This window comes from Tupaia chinensis, unplaced genomic scaffold, assembly GCF_000334495.1.
Source record: "Tupaia chinensis unplaced genomic scaffold, TupChi_1.0 Scaffold138407_1, whole genome shotgun sequence".
NCBI classification, from domain to species: domain Eukaryota; kingdom Metazoa; phylum Chordata; class Mammalia; order Scandentia; family Tupaiidae; genus Tupaia; species Tupaia belangeri.
The window spans coordinates 3,880,557-3,905,297 of record NW_006198305.1 but is presented as its reverse complement, the minus strand read 5'-3'; the positions used below and the strand labels follow the sequence as shown (position 1 = coordinate 3,905,297).

The window sequence follows — 24,741 nt, the reverse complement described above, 5'->3', positions numbered from 1 at the left end:
GCTAAAGGGAAGGCAGAGATGAGGTGTGAGCTGAATAGGAATGTTCATTATAAAAGATATTTTTTGCTATCAACCTACATTATTTCATTATAAAGTATCCAGGGGATATGATCCACACTTCCAGAAAGTCAAAACAAAGAAATTAAAACCTTTTCCTAGAAGATTTTCCATGCAATTGAACACTGGGATTATTCTAATGTGATCTAAAGGTCGGCCTAAGCTAAAGGCTGTATAAAAGCATATGAAGAGAGACATCATCCCTCTCTCCAAAACTTTAGACACTAAGAAGACAACAGTGACAACAAAACACATGACCTGAAAACTAAAAATGCATAAATAAAAAGTAAAGAATTTACACTATATTCACTGGATAAGCAAAAGTTTCAGTGAATGTCATAAAATGCTGAGTGGAGAGGAAACTGGATGTTTTAAAAATAAAATAGAAGTGGCCTCCTTTCCTCTTAGAGAAAATGACAAACTATCCAAACATCTACCTAACCTCAGGACTCATGGACAGGCAAATGGATTTTTGTTTTTAATATCATTATCAGAGTATTCAATTATTATATTCCTTAATTCATAGTACAAAGTCATCATGGGCCTAAACAAAGTAAGTCTCTGTTTTATTTGCTTTTTTTAAAATTTTTTTTCTCTGTTATCCCCATTCCTCATGCCTCCCTCCATGTCCTAAGTAGGCAATCATTATGAGATGATTTTTGGCTTATGTATCTTCTTGCAAAATGTAAAATACTGGCCTAGCATGACTGTACAGTTGGTAACAAGCTGAACTGCAGTACTGAAAGCCACATGGTCAACTAAAGGTCAGGATTTCCAGGTCGGCCTGAAACACTGGGCATACATGAGCCTAGGATCCCAACAAGCCAGCTGAGGGCCTCTGTCCATTTTTCTATTAGGGTTATCACCTTCTTTGTGTTGATTTCCAATTTCTAATACTGAAATCAGAATCATCAGCTTATCCCACACCTCCAAATTCAAAGTATCATCTGTGGACATAGGCTCTCCAGAGCACTTCCACTCATTCTGCGATTAGACATCAGACAAAGACTAAGCCTTGAAGAAAACAGTGAAAACACTGTTTCCTCAATGAGACCAAAGGAGAAAGAGACGAGGACAGGTGGAAATAATGAATTCTCTGATAGTAAAACTTGCAGGTAAATTAGTTAGCACCTTGATAATAAATGGATTGAACATACTGACTATAGGATGTCTTTCTTTGTTAGATGTGCTAGAACTAGGCAGAAATCAGGTTCCTGTAAGATGAAGGAATTTAGAGATAAGCTTAAACTGTAGCTTTCCAGACTGTCTAATCTGTGTTGTTTAAGTTTCCAGAAAGAATAAACTGTAGTGAACAACCTAAACATGATTTGATTGATAGTCATTTATCCTTTTTCCCATCTGTTTTAACTCAGATACAAAACTAAACTTCCTGTTGTTTGGATAAGACAGGGACATGAAAGACCAATGAAAATCACACATGCTAAAAGAATCTTCCTTTAAGTATGAATGAGTTTTCAATATCCTTTTAAAATTTGTGACCTTTCTTACTATCCATTCATTATTTAATCAGCATATATTTAATATGCATTGGTTACACATCAGGCACTGGGCCTAAGCTATAGTAGATACAAAGATAAATAATATGTGGCTTTTTGCATAGAGGAGATCACAGTTTCTTATATGAGATAACTGTGAATACTCAACTATAATAAAGTATGGTTATTGTATAATATAGGCAAACAAAATGCTGAGAATTGAAATGAAAAAGCAATTTTTTTTGGTCTGGGCTTCAGAAAGACTTTGGAAAAAAATAAATTTTACGTCTTAAATGAGTTTTTAAAAATAAATACATCCAGAAACTCTACCTGGAGTCACTTATTGAAAACTCATTTAGAATTTAAACTATACTGTGAGCGATAAAAGATTTTAAATAGGGGGGATTTTAAGCAGAGAACAGACAACAATATCCTTTGACAAAGATAATTAAAGCAGCAGTATGGAAATAGATGAAAATGAGACTGGTGTTATAAAGATTTGTTAAGAAGCAATTACCACAGCATAGGCAGGAGACGTTAGGTCCTGAACTCTGATGTGACAGTGAAGATGAAAAACAGGAATCATTTGACATTTAAGGTTTGATGACTGACTGAATGCTGGAGTGAGGTCAATAGAAAATGTATTCATTCAACTAATATTTCTTGAAACTCTTATGTGTGTGCTATGCTATGTGAAAGACTAGGGCAGGGCTTCTCAATTTCAGCATTATTGACATTTTGGAATGGATTGTTGAGGAGGAAGCAGAGGCCTGTCCCATGTATTGTGGGATGTTTGGCAACATTCCTAACCTCTATTTGCTAGAAGCAAATACCACCTTCACTCAGTCAGGACCACTAAAATATCTTCAAACGTGACCAGATTTCCCCTGGAAGAGCAAAACTGCCCCCTGGTTTAGAACCATGGGAACTAGGTGCTCTGGCTTGAAGAGACTCATTGTTCACTAGAGAGATGCTTACAATATAAGCATGCCAAGGTATAGAAAAGTCAGAAAGGAGGAAGTGGTCAATATTCTTTGGGGATGGGAAAGCATAAAAAAGTCTCCATAAAGAAGGAAACAATTTGAGGGACCAACAGATGGCATAATGGTTATGTTGCTGGACCCCCACATAGTCAACTGCAGCTCGAGTCCTGGACCCAGCGACTTAAAACTCATGCCAGGTGCAAGTGTTTGTGGGGTCAGGATCCAACCCAAAGAATGGAGGAGAAAGGATTGCGGTTTGGCCATCCTCCCTGGGGGGTGATTTTTTGCTTCTGTCTCTCTATCTCTCTCTGTCTCTCTGGCAAGTGCACACACCCTATAGCAAAACTCTCTCTTAAAAATAAAATAAAATAAAATAAAATAAAAGAGGAAACAATTTGAACTGAATCCTTAATCAAGGGCATTCAAGGCAGATGATAAGAACATGAAAGCAAAACACTATTATCAGGTATTAAGAGAATCTTGAGCCTGTTAGTGTAGGTGCCTGCATAGATGGCAACATCATCACCAAAAATGAGAAACAGGAGAAACAGGATGCTGAGATTGTAGGATTTGAGGATTTGTTAGTTCTTAGAAATGCAGATAGAAGTAGGGAACATATATATGCACTTAGAAGTCATAGGTATGTATAGATAATAACTTGAAGCCATGGAACTGCATCATATCCCTTAAGGAGAATGTTTATAAGTGAAAGATAGAAACCTTTCAAAATGCCAGCCTTCAAGAAGATGTCTAGGAAAGAGAAGCATGTGAAATCAATAGGGGGAAAATATCAGTACTTTATTTCAATTACCATTACATTGTAATATACAGTGAAATAATTATACAACTCACCATAATACAGTATTTGCAGCCACTCCCCAGGGCCAGCATCACCACCTTAGCTGCACCTCACATCATCAGGCATTAGATTCTCATAAGGAACGTGCAGCCTAGATCCCTCGTATGTGCAGTTCACAACACGGTTTGAGCTCCTATGAGAGTCTAATGCCACCACTGATCTGACAAGAGGTAGAGGACAGGCAGTGATGTGAGCAATAAGGAGCAGCTGTAAATATAGATGAAGCTGTACTTGCTTGCCAACTGCTCACCTCCTGCTGTGTGGCCCAATTCTTAACAGGCCACAGACTGGTACCAGTCCTTGGCCCAGAGGTTGGGGACTCCTGATTTAATGCATTGCACAAATCTGGAAAGCAGGAATTCAATGTAGGGTGCTTTGTTCTCTCCTATTTCAGAAACAAGCACCACTGTGGAAATGTCCAGATTTTCTACAGGAACTTTCTGATAAAAGCCACTGGTTAATCTAGGAAAGGTAACAGCAATCTTGGTAGCCTAGTTCTACAGAATGACTCTCAAATTCGTTCCTGAAAATTTCAATTTAAAGTCTAAAATTTTGGCCTTCCCAATTGTTCTGTAAGCCCTTTAAAATCTTAAAGATACTCATGTCTGCTTAATCCAGTTAGAGTGGATTCTACTTTCCATGGCTCAGCATTAAATATCTAGTCAACTCTACACATGAAGCCCAGGCTAGTGCTTCTCTACCCATTCTTTCTCCCGCTCCTAAACATCCCCATAAATAGAAATCATGAAGTACACATATTTTGATATGAACTAGCAGAACACATCTTCAGTGCACACAGCTCAAAATCCAAGTACTGCTGGTTTCAGTCTTTTTTTTAATATGAGAAATAAATATTCTTTAATGAAGCAATGAAAAAGCAAGTGATAGATTGACACAAACCATCTCAATAGCTCTAAAAATATTTCAGTTTGAATCAAACATGACAATAAAAGGATTAAAGTCATTAATATGTAAGGAGTTCTTATACATCAATTAAAAATTATTAAAGCATCAATAGAAAAATGGGCAATGTATACACACGAATAATTTAAAGAAGAAAAATGCTAGTGGACAATAAACATACAAATATAGGATACAATATCAATATTTATAGTATCCTTTTAAATAATTAAAATATATGGTATATTATATCATTTATATACGTTACAAATAAGTCATATATTTCATCAGCATGTATTCTAAAGTTTTTGTCATAGGGCATGTGCAGTTGCCAGAGAGTCAGAGAGAGAAAGTGATAAATCATCCCACCAGTGGGATTTGGGGCATGCACACAGATATGCCTGTCATGATTTTCAAACCACTGGTCCGGGACACGAACAACAGTCAACCATGTGGCAATCCAATTGCCTTAACCGCCATGGCACCTGCTGGCCCCTTGCACCAGTATTTATATTTTTTAAGAGAGAGTTTTGCTATAGGGCATATGTGCTTGCTGGAGAGACAGAGAGACAGAAAGTGAGAAATCACCCCCAGAGAAGATGGCCGTATTTTGGGCATGTGTGCACATGCGTCTGGTGTGAGTTAAAGCCACCAGGTTGGAACTTGAACCATAGTCAACTATGTGGCAGTCCAGTGACATAACCATTACGCCATTCACTGCCCCTGCCCACATCAGCATTTTTAAACAAAGGTATTAAGACAAAAAAAATGGCTTCTTGCATTTGAGGGTATATTTTACATGTATAGGAGCAATTTCAAAACTATTTGTTGTCATCCTCTTACAACTTCCAAAAACATCCTGATAATTCCTCCATCTTTGTTATTTATTAAAAACATAAATATATCCCCTTTAAAAATCTATTCTTATTTATATATTAAGTGATTTCTATAGCCATGCTATTTAAAAGAAGAGAGTAAAAAAAAATAACTTAGGTTTTCAGTAATAGGGTTTTGGCTATATTGATAATTGTACAACTGAATTTTGAAACATTTAGAGTTTATTTCAAAAGATATATATTAGTATGTAATTAAAGTTCATGATACAAACTATATGCAGTATAAACTCAAATTTATCACATAAAAATATATATGCATATGAAAATATTAGAGAGAAAAATAGAAATGATAGCAATAATTGAAGGAAAATATCACAGGTATTTTTATTTTACATTTATGTAAATGTTTCCTATAATGAGCAAGTATTAATTTTTTTTTCCAACATTTATAAGACATTTATTATTTTTCTGTTCAAAGTGCAATGATTTTTAAATCTTATTAAACAAATCACTGAAAAAAGAATTCAAGAAAACAAAATACAAATGGGAAATCTAACCATTAGATTGCATCTTCTAATTTACCCTAACCCTACAATTAGTCTAGAAAACAAACAGAACACCTCTGAAGTGTTACTAAAATGATAACTAAATCATTTTAGCATAAATCTAACACATGCATTTCGAAGTTCCACTATTAGGAATTTTGTTAAGATCAGTTTAATCGTGAATAACTATGTAATAGAGCTCAAGGAACACAAGCCATTAGATGTGATCCTTGCCCCATACTCTCACCTCAGAGTATGTCAGAATAAAGCTGACATTTCTGTCAGGCTCTGAACCCCCAGTGCCTCCAACTCAAACCTTGGAAGCAAAGAATCTGCCCTGTCATACAACTCAGAACATGTTGTAGTAAAACAAAGTCTAAGTTTTCTTACCTTTCTATAGTAAATGGTCAGTTATTTGACAAATACTAAACCACTGCTAGGAATCCATTTTATGGATTTGTTTACCAAACACATTGTGCAAGAACTGACTACATAAAAGTTCTTTGAAATTTGGTCCACAAATTCACTTAAGGTCGGAAATTTTAAATCTGCAAGAAAAAGAAGAAATGGGGATCCCTAATCCTAACATATTGTAGTTACTAAGGGGATATACATGCATACTAAAAAGATTTGCTCACAGAAGGCACAAACTATAAAAGGGATATTCTTTTTCAGTAAAAACAAAGAACTAGTTGATATCCTTCTTTGTTTTGTGAGCACCATAACTAAGATGAAGTTAAACCTGAATTCACTGTTTCTTCCTGTGACCCCCCAAAAAAAAAACATAAAAAAATTATCTTACTATATATACTTCCAAGCCATTGAGATGTAATTATGAAAGATTAAAATTGCCTTAAAAGGGGGTTGTGACAGCAGCTACCAAAGCAATATTCAAGCATGATTTCAAGGATGCTTTTAGGTTTTCAATTAGCCTTCCTTGTCAAAAATCTTCACAACTTCACTGAAAACCTGTAAAGGAAAAAGAGAATTTTAAAGGTAGGTATTGTTAAAACACAATATAGCTAAGTTCTTCTTAAAAAGTCAATTTCATATTACTTTTTAAAATGGTTCATTAAAATATCACATTTTTATTTATTTTCACCTAACTTAGACAGTAATATAAGTAGCACATAAAATTTTAGAAATGTTAAATTCAATTTTTCTTTTCTTCTGGTCCTTTCCTTTTTATCTTGTGAATATAAGAAGAAAATAATTTAGAGAAGAGAGATTAGGTAAATTAAGAGACACTAGAACTATGTGCTGGACACTGGACTTATAAACCACAATTTAAAAATGTATGAAGAAACAGATGATAAGTAGTGGACCTCTGGAACTATCTGATCTGTGATGGAAGAGAAGAAAGCAGCAGTGTGGGGATCTTGAGCTAGATGATTTGCCGTCCACAGTATAGATTTTTTTTTTTTTTTAATGAATGTGATCTAAATCACAGTTCTTAAAATAACAATTTTCTAGTACTTGGGAAAAGAGGTTTAAAATTAATAAGCTATCCATTTCTCATGAAAAATAGGTCTGAAGTTGTAAAACTCATTTTAGACTCTCTTCAAAAAGAAACACCTGATTTTTCATTTAGTCTTAAAAACAAACCAACTAACCAGTGTCTTAAAAACAAACTAACCTATCATAGTACTTGTTTTTCTTCTGTTCACCCCAAAAGAGATAATCACATTTTCACTTTAATTTGATTTTATTTTTTTAAGGCAGGCCAGGGGTACTCACTTCATCAACAGACTTAGAAGCATCTATTTTCTTGACTTTCCCCATTTCTTCATATAAGTCAATAATTGGCTTTGTTGACTGAAGATAGGTCTGAATTCTGCAAAAGAGACAAATATTGCAAGGCTCTAAGCATCCAATCTTTCCCCTCCGTGTTACAGGACAGCTCAGAGGACAGCAGTGGGTCTAACCCAGCTGACTCACTTACCATCTCCTAATACAAGCCATTTATATATTTTTTTGAAATTCTACTTTTATTGTTTGATTTCTTATTTACATTTAATCAATGTGCATGCCATTTACATTTTTTTTTTTGAGAGTTTTTTGCTATAGGGCGCATGCGCTCACCAGAGAGAGACAGAGAGACAGAAAGTGAGAAATATGGCCATGCCACAATCCCTTCTCCTCCATTCTCTCGAGATCTTGGGCATGCACGCAAACGTACTCAGTGTGAGTTTAAGCCACTGGGTCCCAGACTTGAACCACAGTTGGCTACATGGGAGTACAGCAACATAGCCATTATGCCAACTGCTGGTCCTGCTATTTACATATTTAAAGATGACATTTTTTTTCTGAACCCAAATGGGGTAGATCTGTGATCTGCCAGTCAAGTTCCACACCAGGATTGAGGAGGTTAGATGTAAAAACTGTAAAGTACCTCTTTTCCAAGCTCTCTCTGTTGTCATCACTCCTACCACTACTCTTTCCTCTCTCGAGGCATCGTTCAATACAGATCTAAAAAGAGATACAAAGTATTAAAAAAAAAAAAAAACCAGAAAGATATAAATTTGTCATTCTTTTAACTTAAAAAGAAAATATTTGAAAAGATTTTTAAAAACCTATATTAAACCCACTGTGTCCAATTCATTAATCAACATGCAAAGTCCTTTTAAACATGTGGTTCAATTTATATAAACTAGGTTAAGTAAGTACAGAGCATAAGAATTCAATGATGACTCAGTTTTTCCTGTGTATTTTTTTTCAAACTGCAATAAGAAGAAGATCTGCACGTGTACGGTTCCATCTCCGATATATTATTAACTTATTAGGTATGAATTCCATGCTTCAAACTTGTTGCATTATTGCTTACTTTTTGATAATGCCATAAATATCCAAATATTTAAGAGTCAACATATTGCACTTGAATAAAAAAAATCCCTTGTTAATTGTGAATAAACATTCCTTAGTTATAAAGCTGTGGTAACATTCAAAAGTTAACTTTGAAGAATAAGTAAAAACATATTTTTGGGGGTTGGAAGAAGTGGGTTCCATTTTAAAACAACTCAAGGCTGCCACAAGTCTCTCCATCACAGGCACATCTGCAATTCAACCTAAGAATAGCCAGCTTCCTTCGAGGCACTGCTTCAGATTCTTATTCTCAGGTGTTGGTATTAATTTAATGAAATTTATATCACAGCAGCTGTAAGAGTCAGGCCTTTTGATTTAATGATACTGAGAAATTAATTTAGTTATTCAAAGATACATCTAGGTATGTTATTAGAAGTTCCAGAAAGAGGGACCAGCTGATGGCAAAATGGTTACATTGCTGGACTCCTAGGTAGCTGACAGCAGTTTTAGTCTTGGACCAGGTAGCTTAAAACTCAAGCTGGGCCTGTGTGCATGTGTGCCCAAGGTTACAAGAGGAGAATGAAGGAGAGGGGAATGTGGGGGTTGATGGTTTGCTTTCTGTCTCTCTGGCAAGTGCATGTACCCTATAGCAAAAATCTCTTTAAAAAAATAAAAAGTACCAGAAAGTAGCTGGGCCCTTGTAATCCCAGTGACTTGGGGAGCTGAGGAAGGATGATTATGACAAAGTAAGACCTGTCATAAAAAACAAAACAAAACAAAAATAAAACAATAAGGGCCAGCAGGTGGAGTGGTGGTTAAGGCACTGGACTCCAATATGGCTGACAGTGGTTTGAGTCCTGGAACTAGCAGCTTGAAAATCATGCCGGGCATGTGTATGTGTGCACCCAAAGTTCCTAGGGATGAAATGGAGAAAGGATTGTGGCATAGCAATCCTTCCTGGGGGTGGGGGGATCTCTCACTTTCCCTCTGTCTCTATCTCTCTGGCAAGTGTGAGTGGTCTATGGGCAAAACCTAAAAAAAAAAAAAAAAAATCATAAAGAATGTTTTCCTATTTTTTCCAAGATCATTTTACTTTAAAAAAAACAAATTAGACTATCTTATATGTTCGTTAAAATAGAAAAGCTTCCCAATTTCCCAGAAATGTGTTTATTTTCTAGTAAACAATACCCTAAATGGGTTTCTTTTCCAGCAAACAGTCAATAATAGAACATACCTAAGAAAGAAGTAGTTCAGTTTTATTATCTAACATTATGGTACATGTCAATTCTTTTTTTCTTTTTAAAAAAATTTTAGTATTATTATTTAGTTTTGCTATAGGGCACATGCTCAGTAGGGGAGAGAGAGACAGAGAGAAAGTAAGAAATCACTCCCCAGGGAGAGTGGCCATGCCACAATCCCTTTTCCTCCATTCTCCTCTAAGGACTTTGGACATAGACACACATGTGCCCACTGTGTTTTTCAAGCTGCTAAGTCTGGGACTAGAACCTTGGGTTTGGTCATATGGAATCAGCTGCCTTAACCACCACACCACCAGCTGGCCCCTACATGTCAATTTTTACTTAAAAAAAAAAAGATAAAAAAACCGAATTCTTATTATTTTGAAAATAAAAAAGGTCCACAAGTTTCCTGATGCCAAATAGTTTTTAATATTCCAATAGCAAGACAGTGCTGTTCTGTCTACCCAATATGCCAATTCAAAAAAATACTGCCACCAATATAAAACATAAGTAAAAGTAAAAACAAACAAAAAAAAATTCCTTTCCCCCCAAAAATTGACCATTAGTTGCTTAAAGCCCATGTGGGCAGATGACAATTTTCATTACCTCATTATTGCAGTCAAAAAACAGAACGAAAGATACATCTGCCTTCCCATCCATGGTCTTGTTCCAACCTTGAAGGTTGTCCTGATTTCTTGGAAACCCATCAATCAAGAATTTATTCTTCTGAGCATTGGCAGCCATCGTCTGATCCATTTCCCTCTTTAATAAACTGATGGTTATCTCAACCGAGCATTGGCAGCCATTGTCTGATCCATTTCCTAAAGGAAACAGAAAGTTTAGGTTCAATACTGTATTAACAAAATGCAATTTCTTAAGCAGAGTAGTGGATACATCGGTATTTATTTATTTATTTTTAATGACTGTTTTTATTGGGCCAGCAGGTGGCGTGGTGGGTTAAGGCGCTGGACACTCCCACATGGCTGACCAGAGATCGAGTCCCAGATCTGGTGGCTTGATTTCTCACTTAAATGAATAATTCTTTAAAAATTAATTTTATTTAACTTTATTCATCCATTTATTTTGATTTGACCAGAGAGGGATAGAGTGAGAGAGAGAGAGAAAGAGAGAGAGAGTGAGAGAGAGAGAGAGAAAGTGAGAAAGCAAGCTGCCAGGTCCAGGACTTGAACCATGGTCAGCCATGTGGGAGTTCAGCGCCCTTAGCCACCATACCACCTACTGGTCCCAGCATTTGTTTTACTATTACTCCTTAATTCATAAGTAAAAAGTGAAAAGTGTATAGAAACACTAGAAGGAAATATATTAACATAGTTGTCTCAAGCTGGCAGCCTAAGTATATTTTATGCACAAACATACACAAGTTTTCCAAGTTTCTGTAGTAAGCATATTACTCTCACATACACTCACAAAGTTACAAATAAACAATAAGAGCAGCAATAAGAGGAAAATAATCATTAGCCATTATCTTCACTCCAGCCACTGGAGACCTTGTTTTGCCTTTCCTTTGTCTTTCCCAAGTCATTTTGCTATGGTCAAGTATGCGATGTCTATAGGAGCTCAACTTTGCTACAATTCAAGTCTAAGAACAAAAAGCTTTGGACAAATATAAAAAGATTGTTAGCATTAACTATTAGTGTAGAACTAAAATAATGCCACTGGCTGTCCCAAAACATAGGTAGCAAAAAAAAAAAAAATAAAATCAGAAAGGTGGCAAAAGAGGGCCAGCCAATGGCATGGTGGTTAAGGCACTGGATTCCACACAGATGACAGTCTAGGTGGAGTCCTGCATCCAGCACCTTGATAACACACTGACAATGTGGTACCCTCTGCACTCAGGCTTTCTTGTTCCTTGAGGAGAACGATGGCTGTCTTTCTCCAGAGAAAGAACTTTACCTGAGGTGGGTTTTATACCAGCACCTAGCTTCTTTTCTGGTATATATAGAACAGGTACAGGATGCTCTTAGGTCTCGGTTATAGCATTTCTACCACAATTATGTAGTGGAAGGTACAACTCTATGTATGTGTGTGTGTATGTGTGTGTGTATTTTAATTTCCCAAAGGGCACATGCATTCACCAGAGAGAAAGAGAGAGAAAGAGATGGAGAGGGAGAAAGCACACTCCAAGGTCATGGTCAAGCAGCAATCCCTTCTCCCCTATTTTTCCATTTTGTTGGGATTTGGGGCATGCACACACACATGCCTGGCATAGTTCTCCAGCCACTAGATCAAGCAAGTGGTCAGCCACGTGGGATCTGGCTACCTTAACCACTAGGCCACAGGGCTGGCTTGGCACATCAATATTATACTCACTCATCATACATTTATTTGAGGCCCACTGTCAGTGAACATGACAGATACATATACGTAGATGTGCTGAGTTCTAGAGTAGATGTGTAAAAGACACTACGGTAAAGCCAAGACATAAGCACAAACTGCCTGGGAAACTGTGAGAGAAAGCTATACCAAAGAGGTGGAAGTAGAGCTGAATACTGAATAATAAAATAGGCAGACAGAGATCAATGCCCTCCAAAGAGTGGAAACTGGATGTATAAAGGCTCAGAAATGAGAAAGCATAACAGCTATGTATGATGAATTTGAAGTAAACTGGTATAACTGAATCTCAAGTACGTTTAGAGAGTGGCAGGAGCTATGACTAGAAAGTAAGTAGGGAGGATTGATGAAAACTGTAATGTCACACTGAGGTTATGGGTTTTATTCTGAAAGCAGTACAAGACCATTTAAGAATTTTAAGCAGAAAAACATGCTTATATTGCATTTTAGGGGAAAAATCACTCTAATGCCACCAAGAAGGATGAATTAGAAGATGACAAGGATCGATTAAAGGCAAATAGATTAATTAGAAGGCTCTAGTGATAGTCTAGGTAAGAAAAAAATAGGATCTGAACTAAGGTGATAGTGGTAACAGAGAAAAGAAACAGAAGAGGATTACAGGAAAGATAATTGGAAAGACCTGCTCGCTGAATAGATTTGGGAAAATGAAGAAGTAGCAGACAATATAGGTTAGCTCCCAGATTTCTGCCTTGAGCAGCTGGGTAGTAGTAGAACCATTAACCAAGACAGGAAATAAAGGAAGATCACCTTTTAGATTATACATTCAGCTTTTGACATGTCGATTTTTTAAAAAGAATTATTTATTTAATTTTATTTACTATTATTTTTAAATTTTGCTACAGAGCATGTGCACTCACCAGAGAGAGACAGAGAGAGGGAAAGTGAGAAAGCAAGCCACCAGATCTGGGACTTGAACCATGGCCGGACATGTAAGAGTCCAACACTTTAACTACCACATCACCTGCTGGACCCTTGACATGTTGATTTTGAGATGCTTGTGAGACAGACAGATGTCCACAGATAGTTAGAAATACAAGTCTGGAATTCAGAACAAGGACCTGTGCTAGGGCTATAGATTTCTTCATCATCGATACAGTAAGAACCTTGGGCATGATTAAAACCATGCAGCAAGAATACAGTCGTATGTCACTGAAGAAGGGGGACATATTCTGAGAAATGCGTTGTTACATGATTTCATTGAGTAAATATCACTGAGTGTATTTACACAAACCTAGACAGTATCATCTACTACATACCTAGGCTATATGGTATACTCTATTGCTCCTCGGCTACACACATTATGGTACATCACTGTACTGAACATGGGTGGCAACTGTAAGACAATGGTAAGCATTTATGCATCTAAACATGTAAAAAAGAGGTACAGTAAAAACACATTATAAAAGATGAGAAATAGTACACCATTATAGGTACTTAGCATGAACTTAGCATATTACTCTCACATACACTAACAAAGTTACAAATAAACTGTAAGAGCAGCAGGACCAGAGGCTGCTCTGAGTGGGTCGGTGAGTGAGTGATGAGTGCATGTGAAGGTCTACAATATGACTGTACACGATGGTAGATTTTAATAAAACTGTATACTTAACTACATTTATAAAAAAGTTTTCTTCATTCAATAATAAATTAACCTTAGCTTACTGTAACTGCTTTATTTTATCAACATTTTAAGTTTTTTGTAATGGGAGATTTTTGCTGGGGCCTGGACATATTGCCACCATCCTGCTCCAGCTTCCTAGTTACCAAGGATTACAGGTGCACAGCCAGCCTTAAGCTTTTTCTTTTTTTTTTTAAAGGGAGATTTTTGTTATAGGGCGTGTATGCTCACCAGAGAGACATAGAGAGACAGAGACAGAAAGCGAGAAATCACCCCGTAGGAGAAATGACCACATCACAATCCCTTCTCCTCTATCCTCCTCTCGGGATTTTGGGCACATGCACACACACAGCCAGCGTGAGTTTTAGCCACCTGGTCCAGAACTTGAACCATGGTTGACTATGTGGGAGTCCAGTGACATAACCATTACACCATCTGCTGGTCCCAAACTTTTAAAAAGTTTTTTGACTCTTTTTGTAATACACTTAGCTTAAAAAACAAACACTGTGAAGCTGTTTCAAAATCCTTTCTTTCTGGGACCAGCGGATGGCATGGTGGTTAAGGTGTTGGATGCTGGATACTCCCATATGGCCGACCATGGTTTGAGTCCTGGACCTGGTGGCTTGCTTTCTCTCTTTCTTTCTCTTTTTTTTTCTTTCTCTCTCTGTCCCTCTCTCTCGCTGGTCAAATTAAAAAAATAAATTAATGAATAAATGAAATTAAATAATTATTTTTTAAAAATTCTTTCCTTATTTACATTCTCATCCTGTAAGCTTTATTATATTTTTAAAATTTCTAATATTTTTTTCCTCTTTAAATTGTTTTGTTAAAAATGAAGACACAAACACACACATTAGTCTACATAAGGTCTGGATCATCAATATCATTGTTTTCCACACTTCCACATCTTGTCCCACTAGAAGGGCCATGATAATTAAAACAACATAAGATTAAATCAAGCACAAAAGAAAATGATGCAAGCAAGAGACCTGGTAGAGAGGAAATGTATGGGGTCAGCAGGTGGCAGAGTGGTTATAGGGCTGGACGGACTCCTTATGGCCAACCACAGTTCGGGTCCCAGATCTGGCAGCTTGAAAATCAGGCAGGGTATATGTGCATGCATGCCCAAATTCCCAGAAGAGTGCAGAAGGAAGATTACCCCCTGGGGGTAATCTCCCAGTCTCCCTCTCAGTGCCTCTTTCTCTGGGGAGTGTATGTGCCCTATGAAAAAACCTTAAAAAAAAAAAACAAAAGGGGGAAATGTATGAGGCTGCTGCTGGTGTAACATGTACTGTTGTATGGTAAATTTTTTTTTTTTAAGAATTATTTTTATTTTGGGGCTGGCAGGTGGCATGGTGGTTGAGGGTGCTGGACTCCCACATGGCCAACCGCAGTTCTAGTCCCAGACCTGGTGGCTTGCTTTCTGTCTCTGTCTCTGTCTCTCTCTCTCTCCCCCTCCCTCCCTCTTTGGTCAAACAGAAATAAACAAATGAATAAATAATTAATTAAATAAAAATAATTCTTTTTTTTTTTAAAAAAAAAGCCTAGGTTTTTTTTTTTAATTTCTTTTTAAAGAATTTTTAAAGAATTCTTTTTAAAATTCTTTTTTTTAAAAAGAATCATTTTTATTTAATTTTATTTATTATTAGTATTACTATTTTTAATTTAAGAGACAGAGAGAGAGAAGGAAAGTGAGAAAGCAAAGCACCAGGTCCAGGACTTGAACTATAGTCCACCATGTGGAAGTCCAGTGCCCTCAACCACCATGCCACTTGCCAACCTCATAAGCTTTTTATCCCCCCAATAAGTAGGAGTACACTCTAAAATAATGATAAAAAGGCACAATACAGTAAATAAACCAACAAAGTCATTTACTATCAATACCAAGTACTATACCTAACTGCATGTGCTATACTTTTATTACGATGGGTTTCTTTACACCAGCCTCACCACACACACGAGTAATGAACTGTGTAACATCACTAAGACAGCTACGGTGTCACTGGGCAATAGGAGTTTTTCAGCACTTTTTTGTTTAAAACATTATGTGGCAAAGGTATGAGAGTCCATGAAAGAGAGATTGGGAAACAGAGAGAAAGAACACAGAGCACCCCGATTGGGTCTCTGTCATGCTGTGATTCTATTTCCCCAGCCTTCAGCACCTCAGGAGCCTGGGCACCCATGTGAGCATGACCCTGGTAGCTTTTCAAACCAATTCAGACATCTGAATCTGCAGTCAGCCACGTGGTCTCCAGCCTTGCAGGGCACTTGTGTTACACCACAGCAGTTGGGCCAAGCGCTGTTATAATTTTAAGGAACCACCACTGTATATATGGACTGTCACTGAGCAAAACGTCATTATGTAGTACATTACATGTCTTTACATAAAATGAGTGTGCACTCAAGAGAACCACAAATATAACTCTGAGAAGCACCATGGTTTAGAAAACTTGCAAAAGAACAAAAGCTATGAAAGGAAATCGAGAGATAGCAGTCACTGAAGTAGGAACAGAATCAACAGAAATTGTGTCACAGAGAACAAAGAATGAGTTTTGAACAGTGATTAGAGTTCAATGCTACGAGAAAAACAATGACTAAAGGTATTCCTTAGACCTGGGAGAGCTCAGTGGCAACATGCAGTAACAGATGCAATGGAAACGGAAACAAAATCTGACTGCAGGGCTGAAAAGCAGAGTAAAAAAGTAAAAATAATAGAGAGTACTCTCTCTTAATACTTAGCTATAAAGCAAAGGAAGGCCATGAAACACAGAGAATAGAGACAGAGCATTTATTTACTCTGAAATGGATGCAGGTTATTCTAACCTGAGACCAGTTAAGTGTGTGCAAGCAACTCTCTATCCACAAATGTCTCAGATTCCATCCAGATGCTTACATATCTCTTTTCTCTCAAATTTCTATTGATAGTTCTCACTGTTCCCAATATAGGATTTCTCCTTCACAACTTCCTATATGTGAAATTATTGTTAATGACTAGTCTTAGGACAGAGTAAACAGTTATCAACTAAATGCAAGGGTCTGATTCTTAGATGGGATATATTTTTTATTTTAAAAATTTTACTTAATTTGGGACCAGCAGTTAGCGTAATGGCTATGTCGCTGGACTCCCACGTAGTCGACAGCAGTTCGCGTCCCGGACCCCGTGGCTTAAAACTCACGCCGGGCGCGTGTGTGTGCGTGCCCAAGATCCTGAGAGGAGAACAGAGGAGAAGGGATTGCGGCGTGACCATCCCCGCCGGGGGCTGATTTCTCGCTTTCTGTCTCTTTCTCTGTCTTTGTCTGTCTGGCGAGCACACGCACCCTATAGCAAAAATCTCTCCAAAAAAAAATTTTACCTAATTTATTAATATTATTTTTTAATTTGACCAGAGAAAGAGAGAGAGGGAAAATGAGAAGGCAAGCTACCAGGTCCAGGACTCTTAACTGCAGTTGGCCATGTGGGAGTTCAGCGCCCTAACCACCACGTCACCTGCTGGCCCCAGTGGGACATATTTTAGGTTGATAGCTGTTAAGTCTTCACATTTCACATTGAATATGGTGATACATCACCAGAAAAGCAGACATGACATCAAGACTGAGAAAATATCAACAATGAGAGGGACATAAGAAAAGGGAGAAAAATAAACAAAAAAGATTTATAAGACAGCAGAGAGGAGCAGGGAGGAGAAAACGGGAGGGGGAGAAGGTAAGAGAAGTAGTAGCAATGGAAGAGAGAATAAATGTGTGAGTGTGGGAAAAAGAGTCACGTGTGCATGTATGGATGTTAAATTGAGTGACAGCTGATCCTAGACCAAGGTAGAGCCTCTTTGCTACTGTCCAGTCTCTTCCCAAGTCAAAAGTGGAGTTTCCAGTTCTGTCATTCCCAAATGTTATGACCATCTTCCACACATAAGTCAACACTGATTTTTTCATTACTCAAATGAAAAGTGGTTTTAGTTTGTTCCTATGCTGGTTTGAATTGGTTAGCATTCACATTCCTTACCCTCTTTAATAAACTGATGGTTATCTCAACAGGCACAATCTTTCCTTCTTTAATGTACTTTTCAATGAGTTCACCGTACTGTGAATCTGGGTTCTTCCTTTCATCACGAAGAAGTTCTCCTGCAGAGAGGTGTGTATAGCCATATTTCTGAAAGAAACAACACACAGGGGGAAAAAAATCAGAATTTCTTTAACCCAGTGGTATATCTTTATCCCTGCTTTGTGCTGTCTATATTCTAATTTTTTATAAGAAATTAATTTTGCTAGTATATTGAATTAAAAAAAATTTAAGAGAAATCTTATACTAAACCAGTTTGCTTAATAAATTCCTAGGACAACCTCATAGTACAGTAGTTAAAGGAGCTGGATCCCACAGGACCAACCATGGTTCAAATCTCAGCACCAATGGCTTAAAAAATATGCTGGGTGCAAGCGTGCAAGCATATGTCCAAAAATGTCTATGGGATGGAAAAAAGGAGAAGAGACTGTGTGACCACACTCCAATGGAGTATACTTTTTCTCTTCTCTGGTAAATTCATGCACCCTCTGGAAATTGGGGAAAAAAAATAAAAAGTAAAAACTATTACTCTTTTCATAGCTATAGTGTTGACACATCATAATAATCATCCCAAAATTTTACCTAATTATTAAAGGCATTAACATCTCATATTGCTTCTCAAGCATCATCAAAGTTTAAATGCTATTAATACTGTTCAAAGAAATACCTAACGAAAATCTATATACAATTTAAGACAAAAAGTCCAAAATCTTTACCACTGTTTGCTCTACCTTATATAAAATCTCTTTCTTAAATTCAACATGTCTAAATTGAACTCATCACCATTTACACAAACCCCATGCTTCTGTTTCCTTTTCCTTTTTATTTTTTTCGGAGAGGTTTTCACTATAGGGCACGTGCGCTCGCCAGACAGACAGAGAGAGACATAGAGACAGAAAGTGAGAAATCACCCCCCAGAGGGGATGGTCACGCCACAATCCCTTCTTCTCTATTCTCCTCTTGGGATCTTGGGCACGCACGCACATGTGCCTGGCGTGAGTTTTAAGCCACCGGGTCCGGGATGTGAACCGTGGTCGGCTACGTGGGAGTCCAGCGACAGCCATTACGCTAACTGCTGCTTCCCTGTTTTCTTTTTTTGAAAGAATTCTTTTATTGGGACCAGCAGATGGCATAATGGTTATGTTGCTGGACTGCCACATAGTCAACCATGATTTGAGTCCCAGACTTGGCAATTTAAAATTCATGCTGGGTGTGTGTGTGTGTTCCTGCCCAAGATCCTGAGGGAAAAATGGAGAAGGAATTGTGTAGTGACCATCCCCCTGGAGGGTGACTTCTTACTTTTGGTCTCTTTGTCTCTCTGCTGAGTGTATGCGCTCTATAGCAAAAATCACTCTCTCAAAAAATTATTTTATTTAAGTTTATTTATTATGATTATTATTATATATTTTAATTTGACCAGAGAGAGAAAGAAAGAGAAGGATAAGGAGAGAGCAAGCCATCAGGTCTGGGAATCGAAACACAGTTGACCATGTGGGAGTTCAGCGCTCCTAACAACCACACCACCTTCTGTTTTCTGCTCCTTCTCAGCAAATAGCACCAAGTCCTACCTCCTCCATAAAATAGCTTTCCTGACCACTCTGGAGCATGGTCACATGATCAAATAGTATCTTAGAGTATCACTGTCTTTCCACCTGGTCCACCAACTTCCTTACCACACCTGAAAGTTTATTCCTTTCCTTTTTACTTTTAATATGCAGTCTCATCTGTAAAATGGGAATACAGATACCTACTTTGTAAATTTATGGTTTTGATTAAATGAGATCATGTATATAAGCCATCTACCGTAGAGTCTTGCACATAATGGTGGATAAAAGTAATCAATGTGTCTTTGTCACCACGAAGATTCTTATCACAATCTGGAGGAATTTTATATACATAAATAATTGTTTCATTACTTATACTTATTTTTAATTACTTACATATTATTTTCAAGTATCTACTTTGATCAAGTATACACAAACTTCTGAAAGTTGTGTGCAGAAAGGACTTTATAAAATCTAAAGTGTGCAGGCCAGCAGATGGCATAGTGGTTATGTTGCTGGACTCCCACATGTCTGACTGCGATTTGAGTCTTGGATGCAGTGACTTGAAACTCACACTAGGCATGTGTGCATGCATGCCCAAGATCCTGAGAGGAGAATGGAGAAGGGATTGCGGCATGCCTATGCCACCTGGTGGGTGATTTCTCGCTTTCCTTCTCACTGTCTTTGTCTCTCTCCCTCTCCAGTGAGTGCATGTGTCCTAAGGTAAAATCTCAAAAAAAAAAAATGTGTGGGGGCTAGCAGATGGCATGGTGGTTAAAGCTCTGGACTCCCACTGCAGTTCAAATCCCAGACCTGATGGCTGGAAAATCATGCTGGGCATGTGTATGTGATTGCCCAAAATCCCAGGAGGAAAATGGGGAGAAAGGATTACAGCATGGGCAGCGCCCCCCCAGGGGGTGATTTCTCCCTCTCCCTCTCACTGTCTGTCGCCATCAAGTACACATGTCCTATGGCAAAAACCTAAAAAAATAAATAAGGTGTGGGCAGGCAGAAGGGCACTGTGGCATAATACTGGAGCCATATGGGGAGGCCCAAGGTTCAGGTCCCTGTATTTTATAAGTATAGAATTGTTTCAATATTTATACTTATTTTAAAATTACTTACATATCATTTATAAATATCTACCTGGAGGGACCAGCAGTTCCTGTAATGGCTATGTCACTGGATTCCCATGTAGTTGGCCGCGGTTCGAGTCCTGGACCCAGTGGCTTAAACTCATGCCGGGAGCGTGTGTGTGCATGGCCAAGATCCCGAGACGGGATGGAGAAGGAATTGCAGTGTGTCCATCCCCCCTGGGGGGTGATTTCTCACTTTCTGTCTCTCTGGTGAGTGCACGCATCCTATAGCAAAAACCTTTCCAAAAAAAAAAATACATATCTACCTTGATAAAGTATATACAAACTTCTGAAAGTTGTGTGCAGAAAGGACTTCATAAGAAGTAAGGTGTGAATATGTGTCACATCTGCAGGCATGTAGCCATGATCCTGGCTGGTTGAATGGCTTAAAGCAAGAATCATGAGACCCAGTGATAGTGGGATGATTGATGATCTTTGTCCCTTCTTCCTTTTCTCTGTCACTCATGGAAGAAATACAGGTATTCCTCACTTAATGACTGAATTCTGTTCCTATGACTAGGTCCTTAAGCAAACTGATCTATAATCGAGGAGCTTAAAGGCTGATGTCTTTATGGTGTGTAATGGCACCACGAGGCATGTATCTTTCGAAAGATAGGTGAACCACACTAGAATAATGTAATTCTATCATACAAAAAATATACACTAGCTAAGCACCAGAAAGTGACAAGACACACCACAACACAGCAATATAAATTCAGGGTTATCATTTTTATTTATTTATTTAATTTATTTATTTTTGAGAGATTTTTGCTATAGGGCATGTGCACTTACCACAGAGACAGAGAGAAAGAGAGAAGGGATGGCCACATCACAATCCCATAACCTTCATCCTCCTCTCAGGATTTTGGGCTTGCATGCACATGCACCCGGTGTATTTTAAGCCACCAGGTCCAGGACTCAAATTATAGTTGACTATGTGAGAATCCAGCCATGTAACCATTATGCCATCTGCTGCTCCCAAGGGTATTCGTTTTTATTCTGAATACTAATATGGGTGCCCAATAAAGTACAAATTTATAAACAAAATATGTGATTGTGAACACTTCTGTGATTGTGAACACTTGGTGTAATGAATACTAACCCGCAGTGGGAATGAGACACAGACTGAGAAAGGAGATTCCTGAGACTCACACAGACCAGAAGCAAGATAACTGTGCTGGAGAACTGGTCTAATTCCAGGCTGTTATTAAACAGGTAGGTCATTAAGTGAGGAATGGCTTTAAAAATGATGTGTAACCAGTTTCCCACTTACTAAGTACAGTTTTCAAACAGCATTTTTAAACTACTGTCCACAAAGTTTTAGAGCAGCTTCACTTCCCACTGTTTATTTTGGCTCTTATTGGAAGTCTCTGCTTGCTGGATGCTCTTCTCTGGTCTAGTGATTATAGCATATGGTAATATTGAATAAATGCAGAGACAAACAATACTAAACAATGGCAAACATTCAGGGAAACACCAGCAGTACAGCTCACTCTGTAATGGTCTGCTGTATAAACAACATATATATTTAGAGAAGCAGCTAGTAATTTAGAAATTAGTACACATATTGTTTGTTTCCTGACTTTGGAGAGCTCAAATTTGCAAGCTTTATATTGCCTTAAAGTAGGTTTTTGACATTATTATCACTTTTTTTAAAGAGAAACTAGTTGTAAATTGTAGATATATACAAATGACATCTTAAATAGAATTATACAGCTTGTCAGAGAAAAGTTTGTCAAACTTTACCTGTAAAGTTCATGAAAGCAAGGGACTTAAATATGGCCATGCGAAACCTATATATCTTTCAATTTCTCAACAATATTTTTAAAAATCCCCTATTTATTGGTTACTTTTTCATACCTTTTTTTCTTAAGGTTTTTGCTGAAGTTTTTCCTCTTACCAGAGAGTTTCAGCAACAGAAAAGCAACTATCACTTACATAGTAGTTATTATGGTATTTTAATATTTGGCTAGACTTTAAAGAACATATTTTCAAAGCATCTGCTGTCATTAAGTAGTCACTGAAGCCAATTTTGAGGAAAGTAGCAATGAATATTCTTCTGTCTTAACCAATTTTTTTTCACATTTTCTGAAATCCCTAGCAATTAAAACCTAGTGGGTCAATAACTACAGCCTTAAGAGCAACATTCGAAACCACAGCAGTTTATAAAAACTGTAAGTTACAATTACAACTACAACCTACTATTCAACTAAAATTAGTAATTTTCTAGTGACGAATGTATAAACTCAATTGATATAGAGTAATAACTTTTTAGTTTCATTTTCTCCTCTAAGAGATTGAAAATAACACAATAACCTTTACAAATCATAAAATAAGATCTGGAGGGAGAAAAAGGTAGCATGTTTTCAACAAGTACAGAATGCCAATCTTTTTTATTACAAGTATGTCAATGTTGATTGTTGGCATCAAATCTCAAATCATCTCAGTCAACTTGTTTTACTTCCTAGCAACGGCTTTCCCTTCCTAAATGGAGATAATGAGGTTCTATGTGAACAACAAAACAGTGTTCAGGGCATAAATGGCAAGTCCTTGAAGGCAGGAGATACAGACGCTAGGAACCTCCTCCTGTTAATGTGGCAATTACAAAGTACCAGCCAACGGCTACTGCACCTCTCATATATCACATTGCCTCTCATGTATCACATAGCGAGAAAAGAAAGCAAGATAATTGGATACAAACACACACAGATATACATTTAGTTTTGCTATAGTATGCTCTCAAGGAGAGAGAGAGTGGAAAAACCACCCCCTGGGGGAATGGCCATGCCACAACCCCTTTCCTCCATTCTCCTGGGATTTGGGGAGCATGTGCACATGTACCTGGCACGTGTTCCCAAGCCACTGGGTTTGGGACTTGAACTGCTCAGTTGGGACTAAGAGCCAGCTGTCTTAACCACCACGCCACCTGGCCCCAAATATATTTTTTAAAGCAAATGAGTAAGTTAAAACTAATGGTCAGTTGTCCTTTAAATGTACATCACTGAAGCATTTAAAGTAAGCATATTTTGCATTTTTCATATTATCAGTGAACCATAAAACCTAAATTCTAGTTATGTACTGTCAACAACCCCCCTTCAGCAGAATAGAGGACCTGGTGTGAGTACTACATAGTCACCTGGGCTCACCAGCTGGTAACCGTTATAAACATTAGCTTAAGAGCCTATAATATCCTAGCAACACTTTATGTAAAGCTATCATTTATTTTAAAGACATCTCTAATAGAACTTTTTCCAATTAATTTAAATAAGACGTTTGATAAGGAACAAACAGGACTCCCTGGGAACATTATCTCCAGTCCTGGGGAACTTACTTTGATTATAACAACACAGTGCTGACACTACGTCACTGGACTCCCATGTAGTCGTGGTTTGAGTCCTGGACCCGGTGGCTTAAACTCACGCCAGGTGTGTGTGTGTGTGCATGCCCATCCCCCCCAAGGGGTGATTTCTCGCTTTCTGTCTCTCTCTGTCTTTCTGGCGAGCACATGCGCCCTATAGCAAAAACCTTTCCAAAAAAATTTAAAAAAAGGTTATCATTAAGAAAAAGAATAGGGGCCAGCAGGTGGCTTGGTGGTTGAGGCACTAGACTCTCACATGGCCAAACACAGTTCCAGTTCTGGATCTGGTGACTTGCCTTCTCATTTTCTCTGTCTCTCTCTCTCTCTCTCTCTGGTGAGATCACATGCCCTATAACAAAACTAAATAATAATAATAAATAAAATTATTTAAAATATATATGTATATGTCCAGTCAGCCAATGGGCACGACTGAATCTGCAGTCTGAGCCCCAGACTCAGTGACTTGAACACGCCAGGCACCTATGAGTGCATGTGCGTGCATATGTGTGCCCCGAATCCTGAGACGTGTGTGGAGGAGAAAGGACTGTGATGTGGCCGTCTGTTTTAAGGGATGCTTCCTTACTTGCCCTCTCTCCCTCCCTCTATCTTCCTCTAGCAAGTGTGTGCTCCCTATAGCAAATTTAAAAAGAGAAAAATAAAATAGCTAGTAGTAGAAAAACTGAATGTAATATCTGACTTAAATTGCTAGTGGAATTCCATTCTCATTTTCAACCCCCACTCATTGTACTTCTAAATATGTGCACTGCATTTGATCGTGCCAATTTAACTGCAAACTTACATATCAACTTTAAAGTATGGAAGTTATAAAGAAAGCTAAATCTTTTCTTAAGCAGGAAGCTTTAGCATACAAACTCCAAATTAACATGAAGCATGCTGGATTCTCTAATTAAAGAGTAATATTTAAAAATATTATAAACT

At 37.7% G+C, this 24,741-nt stretch overlaps 2 protein-coding genes across 4 annotated transcripts in view; both read right to left on the bottom strand.

Annotated features, from left to right (window-relative positions):
• CPQ (carboxypeptidase Q) overlaps window positions 1–24,741 on the bottom strand; it is a 580,759-nt gene that overhangs the window by 370,114 nt on the left and 185,904 nt on the right. The gene's annotated exons all lie outside the window — the stretch shown is intronic.
• Window positions 5,904–24,741, bottom strand: part of CMPK1 (cytidine/uridine monophosphate kinase 1) — a 38,481-nt gene continuing 19,643 nt past the window's right edge. Inside the window, exons 2-5 of the mRNA XM_006161307.3 lie at window positions 10,323–10,507; window positions 8,069–8,145; window positions 7,414–7,510; window positions 5,904–6,645 (exon numbers count right to left, since the gene is read on the bottom strand). Of these exons, the coding sequence (XP_006161369.1) occupies window positions 6,604–6,645; window positions 7,414–7,510; window positions 8,069–8,145; window positions 10,323–10,507 (401 nt within the window). The 3' untranslated portion in view covers window positions 5,904–6,603. The remainder of the gene's footprint in view (window positions 6,646–7,413; window positions 7,511–8,068; window positions 8,146–10,322; window positions 10,508–24,741) is intronic.